We start from the raw sequence: 25659 nt of genomic DNA on the forward strand, positions 1-25659 counted from the left end.
CCTCTCTCTGGGTCTCTGGATGTCTCTGGGTGTCTCTGGGTGTCTCTGGGTGTCTGTGTCTCTCAGTGTCTGGGTATCTCTGGGTCTCCGCCTCTCTCTGGGTGTCTGGGTGTCTCTGGATGTCTCTGGGTGTCTCTGGGTGTCTGGTTATCTCTGGGTCTCCACCTCTCTCTTGGTCTCTGAGTGTCTCTGGGTGTCTGGGTATCTCTGGGTCTCTGCCTCTCTCTTGGTCTCTGAGTGTCTCTGGGTGTCTCTGGGTGTCTGGTTATCTCTGGGTCTCCACCTCTCTCTTGGTCTCTGAGTGTCTCTGAGTGTCTCTGGGTGTCTGGGTATCTCTGGGTCTCCGCCTCTCTCTGGGTCTCTGGGTGTCTCTGGGTCTTGGGTGTCGTAGAAACAAATACATGGGAAGGTCAGGTCAGCGCCCCCCGCTGGGGCCCGGCTCACTGCTGCCTGGATCTCTTGGACTCCCCAGAAGCACGGGGAACCCCCGGTGCAGCCCTTGTGGCCCCATCTGGGTGTCAGGACGGTTCCCAGCAATGGCCCTGGTCTCAGTCCCCCCCATTCCCCCGCCTGCCCCCCCCACCGCCCGCCCACACAGTGAAGCGGGGAGCACTGCACCTGCCCCCACAGACGTCCCGAGGAGCCCCCCTGCCCCACCGTGGGTCACCTGCCGCAGGGGGCGGGTGCGGAGGAAGGATGCGGCCTGTGCTTCCAGGATACGCCCCGCAGGACCCTTGGGGACCCTCGGGGACCCCTGGCCGCCACCCAGGGCCAGGCGGAGGCTCCTGAGGCCACAGCCCCGCTTCCACACACCACAGCAACTCAGCTTCTGCCCGCTGGCTGGTGGGGAAGCCTCCGGGGAAGATTGTAGTTTGGGAGGAAAAAAAAAAAAAGGTCCAACAAAAAAATGTATAAATATACTACAGACCCACACACCCCTACGTGTACACCGGGTAACTGCTAGCGTCCATTTCAGCAACGACACCTTAGGATTTCTTTTGTGGCTACAGTCGACCTTTGCATCACAGGGCTGAGTCAGGCAGACGGTTTGTACAAATTCAAAGTTTTAATGGCTGTTAAATAATAAAAGAAAGGATATTTGCACTATGTACATTCCGTCCGCTGACGGTACTCTCAGCTGGCCATGCACATCTTATTGCACATATAGACAGTGTTCAGGGATCTTGAAGACGTCTTAGCCATACACGGACTAGCACTGAAGAGGCAAAAAGCCACTGCACAAAAATATTGAAGCCATTTGCATTATACAGCCAACTGTAAGAAAAATACTGAAGATTAATATCGAGAGAAATATTTTAATTTCGGAAAAAAAATCTCTAAGAACAAGGATTACAGAGCTTCATGTTTGCCATATATATATACACGTAAAAAAATATTTCAGGACCCTGCGTTCTGAATGCCCGTCAAGGTGCGGCGATCTGAATTCCTATTTCGACATCGACCTTTGCATGTTGCTGACACTGAATACGCTCTTTGCCCAAAATGCCTTTTTTTTTTTAATATACATCATTACGCTATTTGACAAAACAGGTATTTTTGTGCAGTACAGGAAAATATTAAAATATATTTTAAGTTAGGTTAAAGTGCACAGTACGTTTGATAGGAAATAACTGCTAGCTGCCAAGCCGAGTGAGCATCTCCGGTGGCCCCGCTGCTCGCCCACGGCGGAGGGCGGCCGGGGCGGCGACTCGTGCTAGCCTGTGTTCAATGCAAACCATCCTCCTGGTGTCTTGTGTTTTGCGTTCACACCTGTATTTGTCTTATAAAATGTGGCAGCTGCTGCTCTCAAAACTGAGGGTGGCTTTTCACAGAAGGGAAGCTGCAGTCAGTCAGCCTTCACGAGACTTTAAAAGACGAAGGACCCGGGGGATGAGTCGCTGTGGGGCGAAGACGGCGTGCAAACCGCCGAAAACAGGCGGTGGTGTCTGAGACGCCTTATGGGAATCCCTGGAGCCAACACAGGCCCCTTCCCTTTGCTGGATCCTCTCTAGGCCTGTTTTGACTGAACCTCCTCCTCTCTAGGCCACTGGGTCTCTAAACGCCACCGCCCTAGCCTTCCCCTAAGCCTGCCCCGGGGTGGCTGGCAGCCGCCCCACCGACCCGCTGACCCACTTCTGTGCTTTCACATGGGCCACGGTGAGGCTTGCAGCGCTCTACGGGAGCCGCCAACCAAGTCACAGTGAAACGGGCACGTCTGCGTCTCCGACATCGTTTCCTCTCTTAAGAGTGGCAGTCGTGAGAAGTGCTGGTTTCCTGATCCGGGTCCTGATGTGCCATATGCATTCTCGCTCACTCGGTCAAAGCTGTCCTTACACAAACTTTTTGGTTAAACAATAAACTTTTTATTTCTCTCTACTTTCCTATACCATTTCCTTATCATTTACCTTTGGTGCCAGACTTTCTTTCATTAGCCAGGTTACAGTGCAAAAATTATACTTCAAGACACAGGACGCTAACACTTACTACTTCTTTGTGTTAAAAAAAAACGTGAATGTTTTGTGCATAGCAAAATAAGTCTGAATCCAAAAAAAATAATAATAATAATTGTTCACATTTCGTCTTCAAGTTTAATGTGCCTTTTTTTTTTCCATCACAGCTATTTACAAATAACTTTGGGGTGCTCTCTTGATTTCAGTCAGTTCATTATATGAGAGGACAACAGGGCTGCTGGAATGTAGGAAACTGGATGGAATGCAGAAATATAAATAAAACCAATGTTCCATAAACCAAAGTGTAAATAATGCCTCCCCAGAAAATAGTTCTTATCACAGAAGCACCTATTTTTGGCATAAATTTTTTTTTTTTTTTTTTTTTTTTTTTTTTGCAGTCACATACACCAGAAAACATGATTACTGAGACCTAGAACTACTGCACACCAAAGAGGATAGAAAATAATTCAGTATTTATAATATTAAAATAAAGTGTTTAACCACAAAAAAGCAGTAATAAAATAGTTTCCTAATTTACAATTTGCATCCAAAGGATGAATAAGAACTCACTAATAAATAATATTCATATAAATATTTTTGTATGTCGAAAATAGTTTTTTAAAAGGCAATGGTCTCAAGAAACGTCTTGAAAAATTTGGTGGTGAAAAACCTGATGGAGTCCCCCTCCCCCCACTAAATACCCAACAAGTTTGGTTTGAGTAAAACAAATGCATCTTGTTGCAAAAAACGGTTGTGCTTGGTGTTTTGGTAATGGCAGTAGGTGAGCGCGGAAGGGATGGAGGAGGTTGTAAAAGGCATTGATGTGCTGCTCAGTTCTTCACAGACAGCTCCCTCCCTGGCTTCCAGGTACGTATCTCTCCTATCTTAACACTGGAGGCCAGTTCTGAAAGGCAGAAACATGTCCCCTCACGTCCTCCCTCCAATGCATCTAGAGCCAGGGACCTGACAGGCAGTGGGCGGGAGGCTAGGGGAGCAGGTGCTGAGAGCAGAGTGCAGGGTCTCTGATGAGAGGGGAGTCCGAACCGACCCAGAGGAGAGCAGCTGGCTTCATGTGAACAGAGCCTTCGTGACCGCTACGTCCAGCAACGCTTGAACGGTGATGCCCACCTTGACCAGGCCTTTCTCTTCAAGGATGTGATGGGGGAGGCACAGTTTCTCCTAAAAGGGAGAAGAACACAGCGATGTCAATGTTTCGATGACCAAAACGTAACCATAAAGTCTTAGAAGACGCCACTGGCGGGAGCTAAGCTGAGCTCCGTCCTACGCGCCCGTCTGATCACCCCAGACGGCGCTTCCCCCCTTGCTTGTTTGCCTTCGACCCACCGGCAAAGACCTTTTCTGTGTTTGCAGAGAAAATAACACTTTTGCCCAAGTGTGTGGGGGGGGGGTTGTTCCAGAAAGTTTCCCAATCATCTTGAAATATGCAATCGATCTAAACATTAAAAAAAAAACAAAACATCGGGGATCCCTGAGTGGCTCAGCGGTTTGGCGCCTGCCTTTGGCCCAGGGCGTGATCCTGGAGACCCGGGATCGAGTCCCACATCAGGCTCCCTGCATGGAGCCTGCTTCTCCCTCTGCCTGTGTCTGTGTCTCTGCCTCTCTCTCTCTCTCTCTCTATGTCTATCATAAATAAAGATTTAAAAAAAAAACTTTTATGCTAAATAACTGAGCTATATAGTCAGGTGGAAATCAAGCACCAACATTACAGTGTTTTACGTTCTCATAAAGCAAAATTGCAAACAGCCTCTCACACATTTTAAAGGAACTGATGTACGCGGTTATGCGGACCGTGCGCCATTCTACCGACCATAAACCTTGATTTTATTTGCTGTGATCTCTGACATGGAGGTGCGCTGCGGGACTGGTATCCTTTCTTCGTGGCTTACGAACGGCCTTGTAAGTAAGTGATTTTAACCACGGCCTTCAACAGTCTCTCTTTTAGGACTCTTTCATAAAACTGTCAAAGACACAAAGGTCCTGTTACTTTCTCATGTTGTGTTTTTGCTCTTGGGAAACGGCCGGTATATACAAGTCAAGGCAGAAAATCAAACCAACACCAACCCCCCGCCCCCGCCCCCCGTGGTGGCCGATCAGGGTCTTGGCCAGTTCTGCTTCATCTCATGTGACTCCTGCTTGAGGGACCAGATCTTCCCGCTTCCTCCGAGCAGAGCTCAGGCACAGGCACTGTGCTCTTGGGTCTTCCAAGGACACACCATGACATCTCCAGCACCCTGAACCGCCCGCTGAAAATGGTGCTTTCCTACACGCTTAGTTGCCTTCGTACCACTATCCTTCCTCCTTCCCTAACTCGTGGGAAGTTCAGAGCATCTCAGACAGTACCTGGCACCAGGTGTAAGAAATGGCCACATGTCGACGTAGGACAATTTTAATCATCATTTCACGTGATAGGATTGTCTTGTCAATGGCGTATTGGGTGGGCATTCGGGTTTACACCAATTTAGCGGTCACATGTCAACCCGAGAAAGGATGGGAGGCTGAGCTGGGAGTCCTGGGCCGTGTCCTAGGCCGGGATGGGCATGCCACAGCCAGACACCAGGGTAGACCCTTTCCTGGGACCCTCTGTCATGGGCTTGTGAAAGCACCTCAATCTGGCACGTCATTGCTGAGGCTGGTCCCACAGGGCAGGGGTATGTTTACCTCATTCTTATGATCTCCACAGCACCCAAGGTGACATCTGGCTTCGCAGGAAATTACAAATGGCCACTATTATGGCTAAGCTCCCGCTACTAGGCATTACTCAGGGGTAAAAAAAAATAAAATAAAATAAAGTCTTCTATGTACGCCATATGCTAAAAGCAATTTCAAATGAATTAAAGAATCAAATGTTGTTTTTTTTTTAAATATATCTCTCCTAATAAAACCGAGATAGGGGGATCCCTGGGTGGCGCAGCGGTTTGGCGCCTGCCTTTGGCCCAGGGCGTGATCCTGGAGTCCTGGGATCGAATCCCACGTCGGGCTCCCGGTGCATGGAGCCTGCTTCTCCCTCCGCCTGTGTCTCTGCCTCTCTCTCTCTCTCTGTCTATCGTAACTAAATAAAAATAAATAAAAATAAAAAAACGAGATAACTAGTCTAGCCTTTTCCTGTAGAAGTAAATGGAGAATTTTCTGAGCTTAAAAAAAACCAAAAAGATAAAAATCACAAAAGATAAAAACGATGGATCGCCTTACGGTTCAAAGCCATGTGTCCAGGAACCCACATTAGTTCAAAAATAAACAGACTCCAAAAAAGTATCTGCATCAGATCACAAAGGGTTTTGCACGACACGGGAGTTCAATGAATGATGGAGAAAAGCCAGACGAACCCCGGGCGAGGCCCACAAACGGAACCTGGAAAGGACGAGGCAAGGCCCCAGGCGGCCCGAGGGACCCTTTGCTCCTTTCCGCGGCGTTTGCTCATGTTTAGCCCGAGCGCTCCTGAGGCAGGAGCTCACGTTCCACGGGGCCAACCTCTGCGCACAACGCGCCTTCCATGGGGCCGACGCCCTAAACGAAGCCCCGCATGCGATGCGACCGTCTCCCTGAGGACCGTGACCGTGCGGGTCCCATGGGCAGGGCCGGCTCTGGGGCTCAGGGGCGGGGGGGCGCGAAGACCCAGCTGGCTGGGGCCACTGCTCTCGCAGGCCGGTGTCCGGGGCGTCCCGAGGGCCTTCCGCTGCTGCTGCTCCTGACTCCGGGGCAGGTGCTGCGCGTGCCACGGCGGCGCGGGGACGTGACCCACGGGCTGCAGCCGCACAGCCGGGTCGCCGGGGACGGGCCACCTCGGCCTGCCCTCGCCGGGCTCATGCCTGTCACCCGTGGCCTTCCCTGAGAAGGTGGCACCGTCCGTGCTCCCTCTCCCGGCACCTTCTGGCACAGAGTCACAGAGTGGCATGTCACGCGGGGACGGGGCTTCGGGTCCCCACGCACCCGCCTCTGGTCACAGCCACGCACCCGCCTGGGAAAGGCCGGCGGCCGTCAACACTACGGGCTGCCTCAGGAGGATTCAGCGCCACCCGCCCCCCCCCCCCCCCCCGCCCCACGAGCTTGGGGCCAATGCTGCAGATCTGCGTTGCTCTTCTTTTTTTTTTTTTTTAGGATTTATTTATTTATGATAGACACAGAGAGAGGGAGAGAGGCAGAGGCAGAGACACGGGCAGAGGGAGAAGCAGGCTCCATGCAGGGGCCCGACGCGGGACTCCATCTCGGGACTCCAGGATCAGGCCCTGGGCCGAAGGCTGCGCTAAACCGCCGAGCCACCCGGGGCTCCCCTGCGCTGCTCATTTCTGTCCGACGCCCTGCAAGGTGGTCGCGCTACGGCTACGACAAAACGGAGACGCGGACAGTTTAAATGACCTTGCTCAGGGCCCACGCGGCAGGCCCAGGCCCGGGATGTGGACGCGTCTGTGTCGGAGCCGGGCTCGGCCTCCAGCACCTGGGCCCCGGGGTGGGAGGAGGCCTCTGACCCTCGGAATCCGACCCGGAGGTGCCATCAAATGCACCTGCAGGTGGGGGCCAGAGAAGCCCCGGCTCGGGGACGGGCCACCTGGTTCGTCGGGCTTGTCTCTAGAGACAAAGGGACACCGCGTCCCGGCAGGCGATCACCGCGTGGCCGTGCCCCTTCCGTGCTCCCCGGGTTCCCGACCTCATTCAGGCCAGCGCGTCTCACCCCGTTCCGTGTGCTTCTCAAACGCCAGCTCCTGCCACCGACGTGACTGTCCCTCAAGCACAACCGCCCGCGACGCCCTAGCGTTAGAGAGCGTCAGGGCCCCGTGGGCCACCTGGGCGCCCAGGCTCAGCGGGGGACGGGGCCGGAGGCAGCTCCCGCGGACGGAGAGGCCGGCTTGTCCCTGTGCCTCCCAGCCATGGAGCCTCCCCCAGAACACGCCATGGCCCCCCCCCGCCCTCTCCCCGTCCCTAACCCGCACCCCTCCCCGCCGCGCCTACCCATCTCCCAGGCCTCGCCGTTAACATCCCAGGACCAGGAGGGCCTCACAGGCCACCTGTTGCCCGTCAGGGCTGGATCCCCTGCCACGGGCTTTCCAGAATCTCGAGCCACACTGAACTCGGTTTTGTCTCCAGGCCGGGGGGCCACACGGCCGCCTGCAGGCCAATTCAGTCGGCAGCCTGCGTCCGTGAGGGAGGCTCCTGGGACACGGCCACGTCCGTCCCTTTACAGGTCATCGGTGGCTCCTGCGGACGGCTCACAGCTCGGCGGGGCAGCTGCAGCGCGGACCGCAGGGCCCCAAAGCCTCAAGTGTCCACAACCTGGCACTTTACAGGGAAGATTTTGCTGAGTCCTGGTGCAGACTGCAAGAGTTTTGAAGACCTGGTCACGCCATCGTGGTCAATTTTTTGTTTTTTTAATCCCCAAGACCTACCACAGAGCCTTACTCAAAGAGCGCACGTTCAGTATTTGAAGAACGAACAGACGAACACAGGCAAAAACGAAATCACGTTGAAAAGCCACAGAACTGGACCCGGATAGTCTCAAAGAGGAAAAAAAGCGTATATTCTGCGTCTCTGACTGGTCGTTGAGAACTGATTTCAGAACCCGAAGCCTAATTTTAAACCCAAATCTCTTGAAATACAATGATACTGAAATGTTTTTTTCCACTTAATCCCAAACCACGTTCAGGCTCTTGAAAAATTAAAATTTAATTAAAATTTAATTAATTTAAAAAAAATTTTAAGGCTCTTGAAGTTTTGCTCCACTGCCCATTACTCTACCCTGCAAGGTGAAACGTCCTTTGTCCTTGTGTGTTGGCTTTCCAGCGCAGCATGGATTTTCGAGAGATAACCCGAGCCACCATGCACGCAATTTAAGTTCTCAAAAATAAGCGGTTTCAGGGTATCCAGCGCCTTTTTTCTTACCTATCTCCTTGGTGCGATTCCTACTCAGCTGTCTTACGTTCGGTTCTGCAGGGCCTTCTCTCCACCAGCCTCGTTCCCTAAGTGTCTTGCCCAGAACAGTGAGCCGCGTGTGAACCACAAATCCATAAACAGAGGGAACAGGAGCACTGGGGGGCTCAGCGGTGGAGCATCTGCCTCCGGCTCAGGTCGTGACCCTGGGGTCCCGGGATCGAGTCCCACATCGGGCTCCCTGCATGGAGCCTGCGTCTCCCTCTGCCTGTGTCTCTGCCTCTCTCTCTCTCTGTGTCTCAGGAATAAATAAATAAAATCTTAAAAAAAAAAAAAAAACACCCAGAGGGAACAATCCATACATCAGCTGTGACACACTGTGGAAATCCTGACACTTGAGTGGTGACCTGCCAGCAACTGGAGGAGCTGGAGAAAGCCAATCTTCTATTTCAAAGAAAGGATATGAATAAAGAGTTGGTTCTTTTTATCAGACGCTGGAAGGAAGTAGTGGGAGAATGGTGTTTCTTGTGTGAGGAAGGAGATTCAGGGCGCACGTGTCAATCACACAACTAAATCCCTGAGCAGCTCTCCGACGGCAAGCACGTCAGCCTGCACCCCAGGCACGCTGTACCGGCAGGCGTCACGCAAGCACACGAGCTGGTGGGTGGGTACCTCGGGGAAGAACCATGGCAAGGCCTAATATTCTGAGTAGAAATGAACAGCCTGACAATGGACAAGACAGTTCATTCCAAGTTGTGCCCAAAGGGCTAAATTAATTGTATTCTGCTGGTTGATTTAAAAAAAAGAGAGAGAGAGAGAGAGATACCATCCAACAGACCCCAAGAGGGGCAGCACGGTAGGATACAAATACATTAACGACATGAGAAATGAAAGTGCAGGGATCCCTGGGTGGCTCAGCGGTTTAGCGCCTGCCTTTGGCCCAGGGCGCGATCCTGGAGACCCGGGATCGAATCCCACGTCGGGCTCCCGGTGCATGGAGCCTGCTTCTCCCTCTGCCTGTGTCTCTGCCTCTCTCTCTCTATGTGTGACTATCATAAATAATAATAAAAAAAAAATTAAAAAAAAAAGAAATGAAAGTGCATCCAGAGAATCCTTTGAGCCAGAGCTGAAATACGAACATAGCCCAAGAATGATGTCAACACTGAAAATTAAATCTGATCTCACGTGATTGCTCTACCCAGTTGCTATGGATAGAATTTTCTTGCAGGTGCCACCCTGTGAGTCTGCTTTCTTCTTCCCACCCCTCCCAAAGAAGAAACAAAGCAAAACCCAACAGTGGCCATCATTAAGGGAGGCCTCAGAGCGCTGCAGAGCCAGATGGAAGCGCAGAGCTGCTCTGGGTGGGGTGCAAATCAGCGTATCGGTGTGGGCTGATGGAAACCTGGAATAATCACCCGAAACGTGTTTATGAAGACAACTTATGGCTCAGGGTGCACGTGAGACTTTGCACAAAGGGACTTTATTGTGTTACAGGTGGAAGAGCACAAGGTGGCACCCGCAACAGTTGAGTACATCTTGTGGGTTCCTTACACACAGCCCAGGTTAACCGGGTCACGTCCACACCCCCTGTATTTGCCCCAGTCAACACAGAATCAGGAGGGAAACCGCTCAGGTAACCCAACAAGGTGCTTTCACCTAAAGAACATTACCTGTTAGAAAACCTGACCTAAGATTTAGCCACAAAGAATATGCATGAATACAGTCTTCTGACTACGTGGGTTTTCCATATTCTCAAGTCCCCCTGGGCTCGTGGAAGTGTTCGGAAAAATACAATTATCTTCTTAGCAGCCGTCGACGTAGACTCTTCACATCTCAGTAAGCTAGAAACTTATCTCGAAGAAGTTAACGAAATCATCTCCCAAAGCAAAGAAATGAATAGTATTTGGCAACTGGATGTAAGGTGGAGCGTAGGGGGAACCGAGCCACGGAGGAGGGCCTTCTCACGTTAGGAAGAGACATCCCAGAACCAGGAATGTCTTGGCCAAGACAAGATTCTAATGTTTTGTTTTGTTTTGTTTTGTTTTTTTCCTCTTTTCTTTTAGTTACAAACAGATCGCTTTGCTCCCAAAGCAGACAGAGTTACTAGGTGACCCTGTAAGCTTCCTCAAGACAGGAGCAGCTTGCTAATGTCACCGGGCATCAAAGGCTCCAGGGAAATTTCAGGTTGTTAGGGAAACTACATTATTCTAAAATAAGAGCCAATCTTATTGTTGGCTCCGGCCACCGTGACCCAAGTCCTAGGACCAAGAATGTTCCATGACTCATGGCTTTATTTGAAAGCAAATACAGTCAAATCCATCACACTCTTGACCTGCAGTTATGATGTGATGCAGCCAAAAAGCCAAAACGACCCATGACTGTACTTAAAAATAGAAATCCCCTCCGGAAACATGCTTTCCTTAGAGCTCAGGGCAGACCTAACAAGGAGCAAAACGTAAAAATATGCGCGAGGTGACGTGCAAGCGAAGCCTCCGGGGGTGCTCTGACAGCAAGGGACCCTCGATCCCTTGTGGCCCACTGCACAGCTGGGGGGGTCATGCTGTAGGGCAGAGGGGCTCCCTCAGGGTGGAGGGGAGCCACCCTCCCAGCCCCGGCTGCAGGAAGCAGGCAGGAATCCAGCCGCATGGCCAGCCGGGCAGGCAGTCGCGATGGGCTCTTTCAGCTTGTCCATCAGGGGATTCTTACAATTATGGGCCGAACTGGGGGCCCCATGCCAGCCTCGGAGCTCCTCCGCCAGCCGGCCCTCCTACGCCTCGACGGCCAAGTGCTGGAGTAGACTGTTGGGGTTGGGTGTAAAAGATGGGGTCTGCAAAATCTTTCTTTCTTAGAAATGTATTTCCTAGTTCTGTAGAAATGGTTGTATTAGATGTTCTCTATCATGTAATAATATACTTGTGGACTAAAAGATGTCAGTGCTGTATAAAATCAGCCGATAATGTTAAACTAGCATATCTGCCCTTACTGTGTTTGTCATTAGCCTGAATAGAAAGGCCTTTAAAATTGATTTTTTTTTTTTTAGAAAGCATTTGAATGCATTTTGTTTGGTATTGCATTTATTCAATCAAGTATTTAATTAGTGCTAAGTGTGACCTGGACCCTGTTGCTAAGCCCCAGCAAGCAATCACATCTTAGATAGGGTTAAAACCCCCAGTAAAATTGCCATATTGCACGTCTTATTGAAGTTTGAATGTTCATCCAAACATTCTCCATGCGCTGATAGAGCCCCTCTGCTCCTGTTCTGGAACCCTCGGCTCCCCCCCCCCCCCCCCCCCCCCCGCCCCGGGCCAGCGGGAGGGAGGGAGGGAGGAAGCCTGGGCCTGGCACCCGGTGGCCGGCCCGAGAGCCTGCTAATGGGCCACTGGGGGCGGGGGGTGGAGGTCCCCGAGATGGATCGGGGGGCGCGTGCAGACGCTAGGCGGCCAGAACGCTCCAGCGGTAAGTGGCCAAGGCCAGAATGACAAAAAGAATATGGACAAGACAGAAGCTCAGAAGGTCCCTGGAGCGGAGGGCAGAGCTCGGTCGTGGGGCTTTGTCCCCAAGTGCCAGCAGAGCGCCAACAGTCTTTCGAATGTGACGGAAGTCCAACTGCAGGACGTCACACGGAGAGCACAGGTCGGCCTAGTCCGGGGACAGCCATCGGGACAGAAAGAGACAGTGCACACGGTTAACATCTGCCGAGGAGCAGCTGCAAAGATGCACACTTTTTTTTTTTTTTTGCCTCCTAGCAAATGGCAAGAGCCACCCCTTATGTCCACACACCGTCAGCGACTGCCTCACCTGCCGCTGCAGGAGTGGGGTGCAGCCCGTGGGTCCGGTGCCACCTTGTACCCTCCAGGCCCCGCCTGGCGCCCGAACAGTGTGCCCGGTGAAGGGCAGCCCGAGCTCGCCGATGGCACGAAAGTCAGCACCTCTTTTTGCACTAGGGGCACTCAGGACACGACCTATGGGAAAGATGGGAACCCCCAGGGCGGGCCCCCACCTGTCCTCACCGCCCTCCACGCATTCTTCAGCCTCAACACCGAGGGCACCAAAGTGCCCCTCCCTGAAAGGTCACCTAAGCCATCTCCGGGTTAGGGTGGCTCATAAGCCCTGGGGAATGCTGGCTGCGAACACGTCCCCGCACGTGCCACAGAGGCCCCTGCATTTCGTGCACCTGTAGCCACACGGGGGCCCAAAGTCTAGAGGGGGGGGTCTCCTAACTTGGACGTGCGGTTGGGGTAAAACGTGAGACGCCCGCGTGGGGCTGTTACGTAAATGCCTTCACCTCTGAACAGGTGTGTTGGGGGCACAGGTCTTCTGGGTCGGCCTCTGAGTATATGCTGCCGTCAGGAAGCCAACGGCCTCCTCATACACTGGGCTCCTGAACTGGAAATGACCCCAGCGTAACGTTACCGGAGATTGTAATTTAATCCTAATTAATAGGATTAAGTGATCATTTAATTGATATTTCTATTTCGTAAATGCAGCTTTAGTTCGAATTTGGCGAAGCATCTAACACACGTGCAATGTGTATTTTACAACATACTTTGCTACAGTTTTGCCCCTTATTTTAGCCTCATTGCTAAGCAGAGGCAAATCCCAGAGCCGCTGAGTCTAAGGTAGAGACGCTGACTTGCTTTATCCCCTGAAGCTAGCTCGGTGCCCTCGGATAAATAGGAATATTACGGTACCAAGCGGGGTGCCTAAGAGCAAAAACATCCTACTCTTACGTTAATTTATGAAGGTAGAGATGCTGCTCTTAAGACTTTTTAAAGATCCTGAGTCATGCCCTATCTGTTCAGATCATGCGTCTTCTCTCAGTGGGTTTGGAGGAATCAAACTACCACCGTTATTTTCCTGCGAATGGAAACAGCTACACACGGATCTGATTTCACTGGGGGAGAGACGCTGATCGAGCATCAGCAGGTGGGGAAACATCTAAGGAAAGAGGTTTCTATTGCAATAAGAATTCTCTATTGCAATGTTGTGCTTTAACCAGTGAAATCTGAGCAAAGCAGACAGAAGACAGGAGGCAGCCACAAACCGAAAAGTGATTTCCACAAAAGTGGCTATTTCCATGTTAAAAGCAAATCATTCCAGCTCCGGTGTCTCTCTGAATACACCTGCTGGAACCCTATGGAAATGTCTGGGCTGCTCCCCACCAAAGAACTGGGGTCGGGTTGTCCCTGCAGTTCTTCAGGAGCACACTTCTGGCACGGGGGAGCCAGCACAGACCATCCTCCTCCTCCTGGAATTAATTGCACGACGCCACAGATTCTGGGCTTTATTCAGATTCAAGTGGGGGAGGGCCCAGACCCACAGTCCATGGTGGTTGGTTTAGATTGAATCATGGCCTCTAAAGGGAAAGGCGTGGGTCTAACTAGGATTGTCTGTAGGTAAAAGCTGAAATCTCCGTAACGGGGGAGTGCGGGGTGCAGGGGGCCCTCTGAGACTTGCGTGCTGACCTGTCCCGCAGCCCACAGCCCACAGCCCACAGCCATCAGAGCAGCCCCTGCAGGGACGCTGGGCTAGGAACCAGGGCTGAAACCCCTGGGAGGAACGGATTTTCTGCCCCTTGTGCCTACCAAACCACAGTCGTAATGAGGGGGACTTAAGAGATTATACATTTCTTATCCTAAAATTAAAATAGGAAAATGCTGAAGAGGAAGAAAATTTATTTATTTTTAATTTTTTTTTTTTTTTGAGGAAGAAAATTTAAAGGGGCAAAATTTCACTCGGTATTACAGGGCATCGGTAATTACGGTAGGGCATTTGAAAAACCCAGTTAAGGGGATCCCTGGTGGCTCAGCAGTTTAGGACCTGCCTTCGGCCCAGGACGTGATGCTGGAGCCCTGGGATCGAGTCCTGTATCGGGCTCCCTGCAGGGAGTCTGCTTCTCCCTCTGCCTGTGTCTCTGCCTCTCTCTTTCTCTCTCTCTGTCTTTCATGAATAAATAAATAAATAAAATCTTAAAAAAAAAAAAAAAAGTAAAGTAAACCCAGTTAATACACGCAGAATCCTCACAGGCAAGTGTGGCTGCTAATCCCCACCACGCAGACCAGAATTCACAACCCCGAGAGGTGAACGACCACTTTCTCTTAGAGTCAACACGAGAATGTGTGACGAAGCTTTCTGGGTTCAAGGCTGGCCCAGCTCCCCCAAACAGAATCGTAGACAGGTCAGGGAAAAGGTCTGGTTTATAAATGTTCTGAGGGTCACGCAGTCTAAATTCTAGGAGATTTAGAATATATTCAATGTATTTAAATATTTTGATTTTTAAGGTGACAATACCTTACAAAAATACTCACAAAGTATTTTTTAAAATCTCAGATAACAAAGCTCAGGAATGTTGACAGCCATTCTGAACCTTTAAAGGGCTGACAGACGAGGTCATAATCTGATGGGAGTGGGGTAATGCAGGGCTTCCAGAATTTTCTCCAAATATATGAGAATTTCTATCAATTTTATGGACTTACAGGGTAACTATTTTATCAGTGAGCCACTTTACCTAGAACTGTAACTGAAGATGCTGCTTCTAAAACGTTTATTGTCAACAATGCACGGATGAAAGGCTGCTGGACTGCTGACCTCAGAGACCCTGCCAGCAGGAGACACGCGGCGGGAAAGGAGTCTTACATTCTCAGTGATAAACACAAACCACCTGGAAGAAGGGTGCCTGATTTTACACACCAGAGATGGACCCTTCTTAATAAATTATGAATTTAAAAATTGCTGTTAATTAAAATGATAAATGTGTCCATCTGCACCTCTGGTTCTTCGGCCTCAGAATTAACCAGTATGAACAGAAAATTACAATAAGCTTTGTAATAATAATCTCATCCCATCCCCCAAAAGCTTTTACTAGTTATGACTTAAATTGATGCTCAAGTTACTGATTAGGGGGAAGAAGACAGACATAAAGACATAAAGAGGGAGAACTCGTTTCTCCCGTTCTCAAGGTTAAAACAACAACAAAAAAGAGTCGCTTCAATTTACGGAATGTATGTCAATAAAGAAAAAAAAAATCAGATTAGTTACAAATTTCCTAAACCCTCAGCAACAGTAGGGAAGTGACTACTGTTACCTTCAGACACTGTATCTCATCATAAAAAAATAAATTTAAAAAAAACAGAAAAGGCAAATATGAAAAGTATTAAAAAGAAGACTCAGCCATAAATAACATCAACATGACCCACTACATCTGTTAGAATCCGAACATACTCCAGGATTTTACTTTTAACTGCATTTGGCCCATGCAGAAGCCGAGGGATACCCTCCAGTCCCAGGAGGGCAGGTGGGGGCCCGGAACCGCCAACCTGTCCTGGAGCTGCTGCCCTTCATCCTCTTCTCTGTTGTCCCTCTGCAGACAGTAAGGACTAGGAAGGGCACAAAATGCATTTCCTGTAAGTTCCCTCCTCCTCTAAAGACGGCCTGTCTCTTAGGTTAAGGACCTTGCTCCTTACAGAGGTCTGAGGCCAAGGCTACTTAATGAAAACAGAGTAGAAAAATTTCCCTGGTGAACCAAAAAAATATCTATTTTTGAATACTTTTAATGATTCATAAATCGGAGGTTTCTGTTGACCTGTGACAACACTAGTAAGAGCCCCAAACTACCCTAAATTTGGATCTATTTGGAAACCCCCCACAGCCAACCATGAATCTTCTATGACAAGTTTAGAGGCCAAGAAAAGAAGCCTCAGTGTGTCCAATAACAGCCTCGTGACTGTGACTGAAGTCAGGTTCTTGGGGGACACAAAGAACATCATCCTCAGGTGTTCGAAAACCCACCAAGGGTCGGCCTGTCTTCAAGATCAAGTTGATGCTTGCGCCAGACGTCAAAGGCGGCTTTGCACAGTCTGACCCCTGGCATCAGTACCCGCAGGGGCTCTGCAGGGCGCTGGCACCCTCGCACAATCCCAGGTTCTCCAAGGCACCATGATGCACCTGTGGTTCACTCCTCTACCCCGAAGCAAGGGAAGCAACTGTGCAGCTGCAGGATACAGGGGAGCTTTCACGGAATCTTACAGCTCGGAGAATCTTAGTACCCTGATGACTTTCAAGCCATGTTTAGCCACAGGATACTTTTTTCCCCCCAAAGAAAATGTGAGCTGGGAAGCCAATATCTGCTCTGGACGAAGGAGCCCCTGCTCTGGCGGGTGCGAGAGGGCGGGAATGGTCTGTAGCCTCCCCCCTTGGCTTTGCCTCACCTGCTGTGCGGGCCATTTGAAAGACTCCAGGGCTCTGAAGAACGTGGCCTGAATTTACTGCTTAAAGTCCAACACCTGCAGTTTGCAGGGCGGGGAACTGGGTCACAGAGAGCCGGGTTCCAACGCCACCTCTGCAGCTACCAGCTGGGAGTGTGAGCTTAGGAAATTATTTAACCGCCCTGGACTGCGGTTTCCTCGGAGCGTGGCAATAAAATATTGACCCCCAATTTTAAGGAGTCGGCCTCAAAACCAGTTAACAGCACAGGAAGGGATGACTGACTCCCCACCTTGTGCATTCCCTCCCTCTACTCACAGGTCCCCTTCACCCACTTGCTCTTCTCCTTCTGGGTTATAGTCACTCTGTTTGTGTCCCTTTAGTTGAGGGACTGGTCCCCCAAACCAAAACCAAGACACCCCCCCCAATGCACCAGAAATGGGCAGTGGGGAGGAAAATGATCTTCACTGAAATAACTATGGGAAGGAAAGTCATCCCCTCCACTGAGAAAGAAGCTTGCCCACAAGTGCTGCTTCTGGTTCATCTTTAAGGACATCTCCTTGAGGCAAACCTCTATCTCATTAGCAAACCTCTACCTCACCCCAAATCCCTCTCGGCTGATGGCATGTAAGTCTCTGGTCACCCCAACAGAACTGCTCCAGATCCCTATCGCTAACTTCTTCCTGTGATCTCATCGTCCTTCCATCAGTAGCAGCTGCTGTCCCAAGTCCTGTCTGTTCCCCTACACGTAGGGAGCCAAGGGTGTCCATCCAGCCTTACGCAACGTCACAAACAACACCCAGGGGTCTGGATTTGCCTCCCCTGTCCCCATATGCTAACCTTCTGTGAAGGCACTGACCGGCTGCTTACACCGTCTGTAATTCTGGATGCGGCCAAGGGAAGGAGGCTCATTTCCAGGTGAGCCGCACCAGAACCTCTCTACCAAAGGGCAAGACGCATCGTGAGCCTTGACGGACCCGAGGCATACGGCCGTGACGGTGTCCAGGGGGACTTCTAATGAAAATGGAATAAACTATGACCACTGGAACCATTTAAAAATTGCTTCCGTCCCTTCAGGTGACTTTTTTTGTAAAAATTTAACTGAATCTGTTCAGCAAATACATTGCACGTGTAGGAACGTGCAGAAATCACATAAGGGGCGGACGCTGACGCTGAAGCCTGGTGGTCTCGAACAGTGATCCTATTACAAAGGACAAGAAACCCAGAGCTTAGAGCACGGCTGTGACTCTTCAGTCTCTACAGGACGATTCATCATTGTCAGCATCTAGCTTATAAGATACAGATCTCAAGATCTCTGGGACTTACGAGGGTATGTGAGTAGGTAAGTAAGGGATGGAGAAGAAAGCGGGAAAGGTTACAAACTAAGGAATTAACTATATTTGGGGCTGGGTAATCAAGGCCTATTTTGTTACCCAAATATTAAGTGTGATGCAATTAAGAAAACCTAACGGTATCGGTTCTCTGCTTTTCTAGGTACCAGTCTGATCGTAAATGGAGAATTTATGCGCGTAGGCTTGTGGGAGAATTGCTTTTGTAGTGCAAATAATTAATTGCAGCGTGCCACATACACGTTAAAACACAATCCCCTTCGGTAGGGAAAGAAGCGTATCTGAGGGAGAAGAGGGTCGTTTTTCCCCCTCCCCTGGCTCACTATGCTATTCCCTAATTAAAAGAGCTCCTCATTTCCAATCATGCATTCTGTGAGATGAAACTAAGTTCCCTCGAGTGTACGGGAGGATTTGCCAATCGCCTTCCAAGGGCAATTTCTAATTTTCCACTAGAATATTCCTTCCTTCCTTTAACATGTCTCATTAAGAAGTCCAATTGCTACCTAACCAACAGACTTTGGTAGCACAAAGCTTAATGTAACACTAGTCACCAGTAAAATGCTACTGGAGTATCCATGGGGATGGATATATGTGTACACACACACACACACACAAGCGTGCACGCAACCACACGTGCACATTACACACGATGCAAAACTGCAATCTCACCTCAAATCTTAAAAAGAAATCCCAAAGGTAGCCTAAGTAATATATGTCTTACTAAGCACTGGCAAATGGGACCCTGGCAAAAAAAGGTTATTCATTCCCCGTAACACAATCTTCTCCAAAATTACCAACGGCTGATTAGTGCAAGGGGCACTTCGCTAGGGGCATAATTCAGAAATGATGAAAAATTTTTCTCTGCATATTATGGTAATTTAATTTTCTCTTCCCTACCTTAAGAGAAAATTGTAATTAGCCAACCTTTACTCACAACACTCGGTTAAGGACATTTCCATTTCGTTTTGTATCACCATAAGCCCCCCCCCCCCAAAAAAAAATCTGATGAGTTTAAAGATGTCACAGGGGATGAGGCCGTAATTCATCAGTGCTTTCTAGCACAGACACAGATAATTTAGCCTCTGGAACTCGGTATGATAGTTTTGATTCGCGCATGGAAATCTTATTAGCCTGTGATGGAGTCAAACCATTAATAATAGTTTGTGTATGAGAATTTGCACAAATATTTGACACCAAGAACGTAGATGCAATATTAAAACGTACACATGCAATACAGACACACAGATTAACAGCGTTGAAAGACGTCTGGATTGATCACAAAGACATTTAGTCCGTCATACAAAGATTACACTCCTTTTATAAACAGGAATTTATAAGCTTTTCTTTATGGATATAGTTCTGACATAATGATGCTTATGCAGTTCTCTCCTTGTCTTCAAATAAGATTAAGAATGGCACCACTAACCCCTCACCTTTGAACCTTAATAAGCTAAAAGATAGAGGGGGGGGGGAGGGAAAGGAAGGAGGGAAGGAAAGAAGGAGGAAGGGAAGGAAGGAAAGATAAGGGGAAAAAGAGGAAGATGGGAAGGAGGGAGGGAGACTAAGCCTTTCTCGAGGGTCCAATACCTAACTCCAACACTGAGTAGGATTACGATGCAGTGTGATTCCTTCAGATACTCATAAGCAGTATTTCATGACAGTCTGTAGTTACTTTATCCCTGGCATATTAGAAAATACAGAAGAAAAAATTTTTATAATGTAGTTTCTGTCCACTTCCGTTTACCACAATGATGATAAACTTACCAACTTACCCCCAAATTCTGAGTGGATTGGGCTTCTGTCTCCCTAAGAAATCATTTTATTTATTTTTTTTTTAAGAAATCACTGTATGTTACTAATAGGAAAGTCTTTAAAAGCCCCAGATTAGCCATCAGGCTGAGGCTGAGGCTGGGGCTTTAGCTTAGGAGAAAGTAGCCAAGTACAGTTGGGCGGGCTACAGGGAGTGCCAGTGGGGTCTACGGCGGACGAATGGGGGAAATGGAACCGCAAACAGATAACAAATTACAAAGCAACATACATTGTTATTATTATTGGTAATGATTGATTATAATAATAACAATAATTATGATGTTTTCAGTGTTGACTATTTTGGTCCACATACCCCAAAATGCAACCACACGGAACGGAAACCAACTAGTTAGTGGTCAGTTACAGGTCTGCTTTGCTTACGAGCCACGGGTAAGGAAAATCAACAGCTCCAAAATTCTACCCTATGGAACCTGCCAGAAGGCTCACTGCAGCCACAGTCATTTCTGCTCTTGGAGTAGAGAATCAAGCTAACTACAGGTTTTTCTCAAGGCTGGAATTTTGCATTTATTTCAAAACCTGAAATGAATGATATTCCCTTTTCCCTCAGTGTTGACCATACTGCTATAAGCCATTTTAATCTCATTGAGATAGAGGAATTTAAACTAAAATTTTAGATAGCTGATTTAATACTATTCCTCAAGAAAGGGCTGAGACTAAAAAAGGAGGTGCAAAGCTGTGCATCCATCGGTGGGTTCAAACACATATGTGAAATGAAATCTATACCAAAGCATAGTTAATTGGGATAAGTTTGACGTTACCTCTGGCACTCCTAATTTTCGGCATGCTTCCAAAAAGTTTTCCACATTTCTTCTGCATTTGGCCATGCTAAGTTTGGGCTGTAAATACAAATACGCAGAAATAATGAATAATTAAAAGAGAAATAGTTTTAGTAACAGGTTAAATTTTAAACTTTCGAGATGTCACAAGCAATACGCGTTCATTAGAGGGAAAAAAAAATATACAAGCAAATAGAAGACCGTAAATATCATCCAGATATACCCACCAAGGGAATAGGAACTATTAACATTTTGGATTATATTTTTCCAGACACTATAGATGTGTGTATGTGTATGTGTGTGTAAAGATGACGCAAATGGGGCACCTGGCTGGCTCAGTTGGTACCGCATGCAACTCTTGATCTTGGGGCTGTGGGTTTAAGCCCTACCCTGGGTGTAGATATTACTTAGAATTATATCTTTAAAAAATGTACATACGTACATTTATACAACATATGTACAAACATGGATGTTTATATAAGCAGAATTTCTGCATGTGTGCTTACGTGTATATATGTATGTGCATACATGCAAATTTCTGCGTATTTGTGTAAACACACACACACTTAGTTTTTATGGGATCATACTCTTGTGTAATCTGCTCCAGTTCATCTACAAATATGCCATAAGCATCAATCGTTCCCATCGGCAGATAGATTTCTGTATGAAGGGTTAAATTCAGCAGGTCAATTAATCTCCTTCCCACCAGAGCAACGGGTTTAACAAGAAAAGAGGCAACACAGGGGTAAACAGCATAAAGATGCTGGGATGCCCAGGACCCAATCAACTGTGGTTACAGATCACCTCTAAGGTGTGGCATAGAAAAGGGTACATCTGATTCATACATTTTAATTTTTACGTGGCAGGTTTAAAACTGTACTGTTAAATTTTAATATTTCCCTCTTAATTCCCTTAAAAAGGGGGTACCACGGGGAGAGCTGCTCATCATTCTGAGATGCTAGTATTTGTCTCTCCAGTTCTCCGGGCCCGTTATCTCCCTTCATATACTCATTATTTAGGTGGGGGAGTCTGTTCTGAAACTCCAAAGATGCCCCAAGCCATTCGCAATCGTTAGGTCAACCCAGTAGAGTCGGTAAGATGTTGTTTCAAACTACACAGAGAGAATTTCCCACTTCTGGAAGTGAGGGAGGGCCCACTCTACAACTGTTGCCTGGGTTTAGGTCAGAAAAGCACTTACTACCCACACAACAGTTTCTTGAATGAAAAATCGAAGGCTTGATGCTGACAATAATGTGGGTAGGGAAGGCATCCACTGCATTGCTGGTGTGGCTACGATGGTGCACGCCGAGCGTTGGCTCTGGGTCACATCCCCACTTGGGGCTAAGTGCGCACCTGTGGAAGCCAAACACACAACCCTCATGGTCGCTTAGCTCTCTGGTCTAGTTGGAAATATTAGTAAGTAAGTAAGTAAGTAAGTAAGTAAGGAGATGACAGGGACACCTGGGTGGCTCAGCGGCTGAGCGTCTACCTTGGGCTCAGGTCGTGACCCCAGGGTCCTGGGATTGAGTCCCGATCAGGCTCCCCACATGGAGCCTGCTTCTCCCTCTGCCTGTGTCTGCTTCTCTGTGTGTGTGTGTCTCTCATGAATAAATAAATAAAATCTTTAAAAAATAAATCCAAAATTCTGATATTCAAAATCCACTATTCTTCATTTATAGGAAAAAAAATAAAATAAAGAAGATGAGAGTATAGTAGGTAGAGGTCTTCATTGGGAGATGTCCCGAGGGAGCAAAAAACCAAGGAAAAGAATCGAACTCGGTTCTAAGGGGTCAAGGATGGCGTGGCTCCTGTAGACACTGAAGTAGAGGAGAAATGGGAGCCGGCGAGGCTGCGAGGTGAGGAGAGCTGCAGAGAGGGAGAGCGCAGCCTTCCTGGGAGAGCACGGCCCATGAGACACTGCAGTGGCCATGACGGGGTACACTAGGCCCAAAAGCACAGGTTCCAGAGCTGTCGCACAGCTGGGCTGCTCCAAGGGCGCTTGCAGGTGCCCACGAAGAATGTCTGGTAAGTGGACATTTGGAAACAGCCCATATTTCTAGAGGAAAACTACGACCCGATAACCTGAGCTAAGATATATTAACAGTCATTAAAATGGACACTTACTGGAGAACGTTAATGGCATGAGGAAATGTTTAGGCTTTAATAAATTTTAAAAACTACCAAATGGCATACAGGAGGAGCTCATTAATTCAGAAACAACTTAAATGCAGAAAGGATGCTAGTGGTTAGTAAAGAAGCCAAAATGTTAACAGTGGTGATCTTTGGCTTATGGAATAAAGTTTTCTCTCTTTTTTTTTAATTTCTGCATTTCTCTATTTTCTCTAGTTGGACATTACTTCCTATTGTTTTTTTCATTTAAAAAAATCTATTTTTAAAAAAGAAATTAGGGGGCCGCCCGGGTGGCTCAGTGGTTTAGTGCTGCCTGCAGCCCAGGGCGTGATCCTGGAGACACGGGATCGAGTCTTACGTTGGGCTCCCTGCATGGAGCCTGCTTCTCCCTCTACCTGTGTCTCTGCCTCTATCTCTCTCTCCTCTCTGTGTTTCTCATGAATAAATAAATAAAATCTTTAAAAAAAAAAAAAGAAAGAAAGAAAATAAGGGCACCTGAGTGGCTCAGGTGGTTAAACGTTTGCCTCAGGTCATGATCTCGGGGTCCCGGGGTGGAGCCCCACACTCAGCGGGGAGTCTCTCTCTCCCTCCCCCTGCCATACTCTTTCTCTCAAATAAGTAAAATCTTAAAAAAAAATTTTTTTTTAAAAAGAAAGGAAGTTGACAACCAAAAGATTTTGAAAAGAATGCTGCATTTCCCCTGGAGGCTTAATAAAATATAAAAATGCTCAGATACATGGTTCTTACTCACTATCAATAATATAACCGTGAATTCAAATCAGAAGCTGTGAGTAGTCACGGTTTCTCTCTTAGAATTTGGGAAAAAAATGAAATGAGAATTGGGCGTATGGCTCAGACCCCTCTCTGGCAGCATGGACCTCATCTGTAGAAAACCCTGGAAAGATTCATCCTGGATTACAGGACAGACCTGGCTGCCCAAACTCAATCAAGCTAGAGATTGATGTAAAAGAGAAGACAAACTGACCTTTCCCCCCTCCCATGATTTCTGAGCTAAAATGGTAAAGTTTTGCAAAGGAAAACTATGTTGCGCGATATAGAGGAGACCGACAGCGAGAGGGGAACCCTCAACCAATGTCTCCCACCACCAGGAGGAAAGAAATAATGTCACTGTGAGCCTTTCCTGCAGGTGACTGAAGGAGAAACACGCTCGTTACCTGATACTCTATGAGCACTGTGCCTCGGAATTAGGGGCTCTGAATTCTGAAAATCTGTTCTATAAACACTAACGAAGCTACTGGCTGGTATTCGTGCTCACAAGAACATATCCGTGAGAGAGAACAAATCAAGTTAAAGAGAGGTTAAATTCTCACCCAGAGAATTCTTGCCCAGGTTAAATTCTTGCCCACCGTGGCTTATGGGTGGATCTGGAGTCTGAACCCAAACCGTGCCTTCTTAGCCCTTAAACTCCTCCACTTTTCCTTTTTTTTTTTTTAATTATTTTTTTTTAATTGAAGTTCGATTTGTCAACATACAGTATGACACCCGGTGCTCATCCCATCAAGTGGCCCCCTCAGTGCCCGTCGCCCACCCTCCACCTTTCCTAAGGATCAGCCAGTGTGGACAGGATTTCCTTTCTTCTCTACCTGCCTGAACCCCCACCTGGGCTCCAAAGACAAGCTTGTCCCAGATTCGCCCGCCCGCATCTGAAGGACGGTGAACGTGACTCTGTAGTTCTCTTGGGGATGGAAACGTGCTCTGTGACCTACAGGCAGAGGCTCCCAGGGGCCCGCCTCATCTCACCCACAGCGGAGACGAGGATTTTTAGTTTATTAGCAGGGTCTTACCCATCAACCTTTGTCACTGCTGCCCCGGTACCTCCAGTGTCCCCCTGAGCAAAGTGAGGCATCAAGGAATCCTTGAATTAATGCCTGGCTGGCCAACCTTTGGCTTGACAGGTTATAGAAAATGTCCTTTATGGGGCCCCTGGGGGGCTCAGTCAGTTAAGCATCTGCCTTCGGCTCAGGCCAGGATCTCGGGATCCTGGGATCGAGTCCTGAACTGAGCTCCCTGCTCAGCGTGGAGTCTGCTTCTCCCTCTCCCTCTGCCCCTTCACTCTCCTTGTGCCCCCCCTCGAATAAATAAACAAAATCTCTTTTAAAAATAATGCCATTTTACATAGAATCTACATCTTTTCCGAGTCATCCTAAAATCCTCAGTGACTAATAAAGGAAGCAGATTCCATTTAGCAGAGAAGCCACCAACCAAAAAAGCTTTCTGGAAAAGATTTCTCATTGTTTAAATGACCCCTAGTGAGAAATGAATCTTTACGTCCTTATGGCCTTAAAGGTTAACGCCCTGACCAGTAGTAATTCCTTTAACGGATTTGCTTTACTTCAGAAAGAAATTATTTTTTGGTCATTTACAAATTTATAGGTATATATAGGTAATTTATAAGTAAATATAAATGGTCAAAATGTTGCTTCATTCAAAGCTTTTTCTTTCCCTCTCTCCTGGTTGTTGAGGTCCTGGGCGACCCTGTTGGCATCTTTAACAAGCAACACTATCCCCAAAGGATTGGCCTTACATGAAAGTTCGTTTCCCCTTGTCTGGAGTTACTTACGACTGCTGGGGAGGGGACGTGGATGCTTGCGACGGATCGCGGGCGGATGTGATTGACCAGGTGGCAGAGGACCACGCCATCCATGAGGGCGGCCCCCAGGTCTTCGTGTAGGCTGACCTTGAGTCTCATCTCGATGCTCTGCGGGAGGAATCGGAAGGAAGCCAGTCGTTCTCAGGCAACTGAGAGTCAAATACGAGCACAGGTATTTACCAACTTCATTACAAGGAAGAAGAATGGGAACATCGGGCAAACACTGACATTTAACTTTTTCTTTGTTTTAGAAGGCATTATAGTAAAAATTCTGTTATAGGAAAGTTTAGCTGGGTCTAAAATGTTTAGTAAACTGAGTGAAAGGAGTACTGGGATTACTTCTTGAGTTCAATGTTGCCTCAGCCTATGAAATATAAAACTGGAATGAGGTGACCCAGAGAAAGCAGGTCTACCATCGGTTCTGAAAGGGC

At 48.2% G+C, this 25659-nt stretch overlaps 1 protein-coding gene across 6 annotated transcripts in view; it reads right to left on the reverse strand.

The window, feature by feature from the left end:
• Positions 1–1046: 1046 nt before the first annotated feature.
• LRCH1 (leucine rich repeats and calponin homology domain containing 1) overlaps positions 1047–25659 on the reverse strand; it is a 200844-nt gene continuing 176231 nt past the window's right edge. For 3 of the 6 annotated variants that reach the window (XM_026017279.2, XM_026017281.2, XM_072760572.1), the window contains 3 exons: positions 25199–25336; positions 20470–20547; positions 9792–11969 (listed from right to left, as the gene is read on the reverse strand). In XM_026017279.2, coding sequence (XP_025873064.1) covers positions 11763–11969; positions 20470–20547; positions 25199–25336 — 423 coding nt within the window. In that variant the 3' untranslated portion in view covers positions 9792–11762. Of the gene's footprint in view, positions 3630–9791; positions 11970–20469; positions 20548–25198; positions 25337–25659 lie in introns of those variants that run through there. The other 3 variants (XM_026017282.2, XM_026017280.2, XM_072760571.1) reach the window with 3 other exon arrangements.

Source organism: Vulpes vulpes, chromosome 6, assembly GCF_048418805.1.
Source record: "Vulpes vulpes isolate BD-2025 chromosome 6, VulVul3, whole genome shotgun sequence".
Classification (NCBI taxonomy): domain Eukaryota; kingdom Metazoa; phylum Chordata; class Mammalia; order Carnivora; family Canidae; genus Vulpes; species Vulpes vulpes.